The 6,925-nt window shown below is 40.4% G+C and overlaps 3 protein-coding genes across 3 annotated transcripts in view; all 3 read left to right on the top strand.

The window, feature by feature from the left end:
• Positions 1-339: 339 nt before the first annotated feature.
• SARC_09371 (hypothetical protein) lies at positions 340-3,022 on the top strand (the record flags this gene model as incomplete). The annotated part of the gene is made up of 3 exons (XM_014296615.1): positions 340-452; positions 1,454-1,585; positions 2,358-3,022. 3 exons carry the CDS (start codon positions 340-342, stop codon positions 2,482-2,484), a joined length of 372 nt encoding a protein of 123 aa, XP_014152090.1. The 3' UTR covers positions 2,485-3,022.
• Positions 3,023-4,604: 1,582 nt separating this feature from the next.
• SARC_09370 (hypothetical protein) lies at positions 4,605-5,053 on the top strand (the record flags this gene model as incomplete). Its single annotated transcript, XM_014296614.1, has 2 exons — positions 4,605-4,818; positions 4,977-5,053. The coding sequence occupies 2 exons, from the start codon at positions 4,605-4,607 to the stop codon at positions 5,051-5,053; spliced, it is 291 nt and encodes a 96-aa protein (XP_014152089.1).
• A 389-nt stretch (positions 5,054-5,442) lies between these two features.
• SARC_09369 (hypothetical protein) overlaps positions 5,443-6,925 on the top strand; it is a gene marked incomplete at both ends in the record, with an annotated part of 2,904 nt that continues 1,421 nt past the window's right edge. Inside the window, 3 exons of the mRNA XM_014296613.1 lie at positions 5,443-5,584; positions 5,707-5,836; positions 5,958-6,245. Of these exons, the coding sequence (XP_014152088.1) occupies positions 5,443-5,584; positions 5,707-5,836; positions 5,958-6,245 (560 nt within the window). The remainder of the gene's footprint in view (positions 5,585-5,706; positions 5,837-5,957; positions 6,246-6,925) is intronic.

Raw genomic sequence — 6,925 nt, 5'->3', positions numbered from 1 at the left:
TACATACATTATATATATATGTATATATTGTGATATATATATATATATATATATATGTGTGTATAGATATGAAAATTTTGTGCTTGCCTGTGTGGTGCCTTGGAATGGGTCTTTCGTCTTACTAGTATCATAGATGGGTACCGAATCGTACCCACGTGTCATGCCACCTCGCGGTTGGGAAGGTGCACTATGCTACTAACCCACGTTTAACTATATCCCGTGTTTATTTATAACCCGTGTTTAATTGTAACCCGTGTTTAATTGTAACCCGTGTTTAATTGTAACCCGTGTTTAATTATAACCAGTGTTTTAATTATATCCCATGTTTAATTATAACCCATGTTTAATCATAACCGGTGTTTGCCTCAGGTGATGAAGCATCTTCAAACGGGGCCTGGAAGTGGAGTGCCTGTTGTGTGGAGGCGGACATCCACCACACATTTCTACAAACGGTAAGGAGTAGGCACAATCACTTGGTGTTGTGTGTGTTTTTATCTAGTTCCTTGGTCTGTATCTTATGTGCGTGAGTACACGCATTGGGCACAGTCACTTGGTCTTGTGAGTTTTTTCTAGTTACTTGGTCTGTATCTTGTGTGTGTGAGTACACGCTTTGGGCACAGTCACTTGGTGTTGTGTGTTTTTTTCTAGCTATTTAGTCTGTATCTTGTATGTGTGTGAGCATGCGCTGTGTGTGTACCGTTGCGCACTCAAACACACCACAGCAATAGACCGCATGGTGCAGATCCTGTATACGACGTTCTGGGGGGTGCGCTAGTGGATGGGGTACGTTACAGGGCATGAGTGAGCTTGTTATATTATAATTCAAATACATCACACTTTGATCCCAACGAGTGGTTAGGGACTGCTTGTGTCCCGTACGCTTACTATATCATCCAGACTTTACCCACCGCTTTCAGCGCCATACACTGTCACACGTGTGTGGGGGAGTCTCCGGCTCGTACCGTCACCTCTCTGTTATCGCGTACGATTATTCTATGTTACACAGTTGCACCGGATGGTACAAAGCCAAACGTACCATGGGGCTGTCACATATGCTTCACTCACGCTAATGTGGCACGTGAGCGCCCTAATGCTGGCGGGTTAGCCCAGCACTGTTGTCAGATGCATGTAACCGCTGTGAGGTGTTTGATTTCCTATATAGTCCGTAGAGTGCTTTTTGTTTTTGTTTTTTTGCGTGTGTTTAGGGTACGTCAGAAATAAAAAAGTTCGGTACTAGTAGTCGAGAGCTTCCGGGCTGAGCGGAATGTCGAGTCTCACCGGGAGACGGGATGGTGGTGACTGACGGGCAAACCCTCCACACGCGTTCTCAAAGTATTGAGAGAGTGTATTCAACGGGAAATTTCCTGCGTGTTACTTAAGTGGGGGATATTGTTCATATGTTTCGGTTGCTAACATTTTAACATGTACTATCGTTGTATTGTGCGTGTCACAGTGAACTGCATCCGATGCATCGGTGTCTCTTCCGGTACCGTTTGGAACGGTTTGACAGTTTGGCGCTTGACCTGATGAAGAAATTAGACATCCCTGTGATGGATTGGTGGAGTGTGACAGACGGGCGGCAAAGGTTTGTGCGTGTTCTGTACATTTATACATGTTTTGTATATCTGTGCATGCTTGGTACGTTTGTACATGTTCTGTTTATCTGTGCATGCTTGGTACATTTGTACATGTTTTGTATAGGGTCCATAATATCTGAATCATGAGGCCTGATGATTTTCGTTCACACCTTGCTTTGTTCCAAGGGATGACCGATGTCTGCCAATACCATCGTGAAACCTTGTTGATGTTGATACTGAATCGCAAGTCTTACATCTTCTCCAGTTTAAATATACTGTGTAATATAGGAGGTCCAGTTTAAAAGCATTTCGGTACGTGGAGGTATCTAGATGCGATACGGACGTTCATTTGTTCATATTCTCGATATTGTGGAATGCAATAGCAATATTTGATTTTATCAACCAATTGTTGTATGGGTAATCTTGCAAATGTACCTGCGTATAGTATGTGTGTAGTACTGGAATTTTTTATCTACATGTATACATGTATATAGTATATATGTAGTAGTTATATAATACATCTACATGTACACATGTATGTATGTATATTGGCATGCGCTTGACGCGTTCATCACAAATAACATTCCAATTGACATTCCACATACGTAACGACTTGAAGTTGCATATTGACTACCCTTTTTCTATCACAGTCAAATGGATATACAACGATGTACATATACTTTACAAGTTTACTACATATCACAAACATACAGACGTTATCATTAAGAGCGAATACGTCTGTGTATATGCTTATTTACAATGTTTATTTTAAATGTGCAGCGGAACTGCGGACAACAGGCATTGGTTAGACCGAGGCCGATGCAAAGGGACCAGAGTTCAGCTCTCGCAAGCGAACATCTGGGTGAATAAGATAAGCTCAGTCATTGAAAAGGCCAACAATAAATAGCGTATATAAGTATACATAGAGCGTATATAAGTATACATAGGAGTTTTCGTTGTTGTTAATATTTCTTACAGTAGAGGGTGAACTAATTATCCAATACGTCGGTAGGTTGATCGGTAATGCATTGTTACCTGCTACATACACATATACGGTGCGCATGGAATAGTATAGAGAGATGTTTTCTCGTAGAGGTCAACACACTTCGGATGCACAAGCTTGTTGACTTCAGTTTCTTAGCTGTGCCTCAGATTTCACTAGTTGATTGCTTGGAGACACCTTTGTGTGCTCCCTCTAGAATACACTTCCTTTTCGTGGGTTAGTCCGATCGGTCCTAAGGGATCTTCTCTCCCCTATAGTCTCTCACTTGTCTGAGCACTTATAACCTCCCATGCCTCATGGCCAGGCAGGGACAATTAACCAGGACTCGTGTGGACCACACAGGATTCACCCCTCACCCCCGCCTTAGCGGTCACTATACCCAATAGCCTGTTCGCTATATTCTCATGAATAGTACCTCCCGGTTTCTCACTGTGTCACATCTTGGTAGTTAGGTACTGATAGGTACCGAATTCTTAGTCAGGTCGGTCGCTACATTTTATATCCTATACATGAAATTGTCTATTCTTCATATTTTTTTAATATATAAACCCCCTTCAAAATAAAGTATGTAAAACAAATCTGTTTAGGGGAGGTTATAAATAAGATTCCAAAGTTCCATGACTGGCTTTGATGGGTACAAATCGAGTTTTGATCTCCCGTGTCCACAAGGGAGTCCTGAGTGAGTGACCTGACCGCTAACTAAAAACTCAAAAGAGGCCCAGTGCCCAGTGACCCGAGGCACCCGTCCTCAAGGCTTCAAAAGTTTTCTAAATAATACATTTATAAAATATCGAGGAGTCGTGGTATTTCTTATAAAATAATATAACTTTTAAATACCAACAAAAAAAAAGTATGTTTTGTACTGAACAAATTTATCCTAAATTATGGTTGGTCAATAGTCTAAAAGAGAAAGGCAGCCCTCACCCTGTTCAATTTTCGACAGTAGGTAAATATTTTTTAAATAAAATAAAATTTATAGCCTTGCGCAGTTGATGAGATAGAGTTCGTCTTCTAAATAAGGACAATCCAAACTCCAACAGTTACAGTAAGTCAGTAGCAGAACTTACAGAAGGCTGTGCAACCCTCTCTCTACTACTACTAGGCTCTGGGTAAAAACTAAAACATAAAAAAGGCAACTGGAGAACAAGGAAGTCCTATAAAAAATCAACGATATGTAGTGTAAAAATAGTATTTATATATTTTATACTAAAAAAATATATTGTTTATCTGTATTATTTATAAAAAGTAAATACGTTTTGTTTTTATATTTTCAAAATGACCTTCCAAAAATAAAATGGTGCTGACTCCTGGATTCCTGAGGGGATGTAATTTTTTTCATTTTTGAAAGCAAATATTTCCTTTTTGGGAAAAACGAAATCTATTTTTGGAGACTCTCAGTGTCCTCAAAGACTCAGCCTACTCTCTCTATGTACTAAATAGTAAATACATATAGAGATTAGAGAGAGAGTCTACATTATAAGTCATAAAGTATTATTTTTTTTAACTATTTAGAGAGAGAGAGGAAGACTCTCAAGTCGTGAGACCCCAATGGACTCATGGAGTAGAGATGCCAAATAGTCTAGATCACTCATCAGTGATGAGTCCCGTCACTCTGTCTCTGTCTCTCACAGAGAGAGAGTAGAGAGGGTGACTTGAGAGTTGAGACTGAAGCAGAAGTGGAAGTGTGCAGAAATCAAAATAAAAGAACTGTCATTAGGTAACAAGTTAGAAAAATATATATAAAAATATCATACTTATGCAACAATGATCTACAATGCTTCCTGACATTGTTAAAAAAATACAAAAATAAGTCCATTCGAATTGTGGAAGCTTCTCTCTCTCTCGAGAAGTTATACAGACCACAGTCCATACACAAGGGATCAGAGTATCAATTAGAGTGATACGGTCCAGAGGGTAGTCGGAAGCCATGATGTAGATGTCTTCATTTGTGTACAAAAAGAACAAGTCAGCCTCCAGCATATCCATACTCTTGAATTGTGCATTGAAAGTAATAAGATACCAATATGGCACCAACCAATACCCTAAAACGCAAGGAATCTCTGGTGAGCACCCATGAAGCTCCTGCGCCGCTTGCCAAGGGCAAGATGTTGGCTCGCCGTGAAACAGCCACATATCACGAGTACGCACCCTCCGAGAAAGGCTCACGCCACACCATAACCCCATTATTCGAGGCGAAGCACAGGGCGTTTAAGGCTAATTTCTTCTCGCGCAATCCAGGTATATTCAGGACTTTTTTTGTCACTTATTTGTGTTTTTCTGAACATCATCTAGTTACCATCGCACCGAAATATCCATGTTGAAGCATATGGGAGGAAATCACCCTGTAGTGATGATGTACTAATGTTTGTACTGGATTATCTGTACGTCTAATTTAGAGCTATGGCCAGTATTTGCCAATGAAGATGCGTTGGAGGTGATTACATGGAGGCAAGTGACCTTCCAAATGGAGTAGCACGCCGGGAGGAACTAATCAACGGTCCCGTTCCAGAGGAAATGGGCACCACTGAAGGCATCAAGCAAATGCGGTCAGATATCAATTTTGCTACAAACTTTCCAAGAACTGGTACACACCTCTCTCGAATGAGAATGTGATGAGTCAGCCGAGTGACCCAAGTGTCCACGGAATGGTATGAGATATCTTTAAAACAACCATAATTTCGACAGCTGAGCATTTCCGCAGTAAGTATAGATAGTATAAACTACGTATTATGGTAAGAACTTTGCAAACTCACTCGAATTTCGATTGTTTCCTTGTAGTACATGTGCATGCTCTCGAATCCCAATAAGGTTCATTACGAATACGCAAAAATGGAGGCTTATCTTGAGGACACCGTGACATAGATGATTGGTCGACAAGTGGAGTATGACCCCACGCGAGTAGCAGGCATATTCACGTCCGGTGATACCTTCTGCAACCTCTATGGTTATCTACTTAGCATCCGCAAGGCTTTCCGCGACAGTGTGCATCGGGGCATACCATCAGGTAAGAAAATATTATTCATCAGGTTCAAAGGCGCTGAACAAATGTTGTGAAAACACAGAATTACTGTATATTTGGCTTTTCGTTCTTATACTCACAATACTCTCTACCCCAATATCCCACAGAACAAGACTACCGTTTTATCCACTCGATATCCGGCCATTACTCTAATGTGACAGCACTCAGCACACTGGGAACGGACATCCAGGGAAAGTCCATCTCGATTAAAGCACTTAAAGATAACACTGTCGACTGGTATAAGAACCACAATAGTGTGATTTCATGTTTGTTTTTTTTGTGATTTTGACATGTGTGCTCGCACCAAATTTGTACGGTGATACTTGGCGTATATAAACTTGATATGGAACTATACCAGGGACAACTTGGAGCGACAACTTGATGACTGTTTCCGGCTGAATATCAAAGTACCGTGCATTCTCTTGACAATTGGTACTACGGACACCTTCGGTGTAGATGACCCAAAGAAAGCTTACAACATTCGCGATAAGATGATCCGGAAGTATGGTCTCAAGGATGATTGGATTCCACACTTACACTGCGATGCGGCTGTTGGATGGCCAATGATGTTTTTCAATAATTACAATTTAGAAGAAAACCCGATTGGGTTGAATATTAAGACCCTCGAGGTAATTGCTCAGCACAGGTACGTAATACATACGTGTCTTAAAGAACGATTATTGGATTGATTCTTTTTAAGTACACTTGATTCCGCTATTGAGCAAGTGTCTGCTTCGCCACAAAATAAAAAACTTGGAACGAGTTGTGATCTGATGCGATCATTGTGAATTGAAATTATTTACGATGAAAGTTATTTGTTTATGCAGCAGCCCCTATTGTTTCCGAGCATTTGTTGGACGAGAACGTTCCATATATATACTTATTGTGTATAACTATTCCAAATTATTGTCAGAGAGATGTTCCGAAATCTCAAGTATGCGGATTCCATCACCTGTGACTTCCATGAAAAAAGATCTAAACTTCATGTCAAACGACCCTGAAAATTTCTCATACTTCAATGCCGATCCCCAAGGACATACGCAATTTCACAGCACCATCGAGTGTTCTCGACCAGGTGTGGGCGTATTCGGCGCCTTTGCTTCTCTCAGGTATGCTTGCATAAATTTCCGACTTTTTTTACGATCTTTCTGTACTTCGTATGCTCAAGTCAAACAATGCATATGTGTATATTCGCGCACCCTCACGCACATAAATAAATATCCGTGCGTCAAAGCGGGCTATTTGGCTCAGGGGCAATAGAATATATATATATATATATATATAGATATAGATATAGATATAGATATATAGATATATAGATAGATA

The sequence above is a fragment of the Sphaeroforma arctica genome (genome assembly GCF_001186125.1).
Source record: "Sphaeroforma arctica JP610 unplaced genomic scaffold supercont1.945, whole genome shotgun sequence".
In the NCBI taxonomy this organism is placed as follows: domain Eukaryota; class Ichthyosporea; order Ichthyophonida; genus Sphaeroforma; species Sphaeroforma arctica.
The sequence above is the reverse complement of the archived record's forward strand: the minus strand, read 5'-3'. Positions and strand labels throughout refer to the sequence as shown.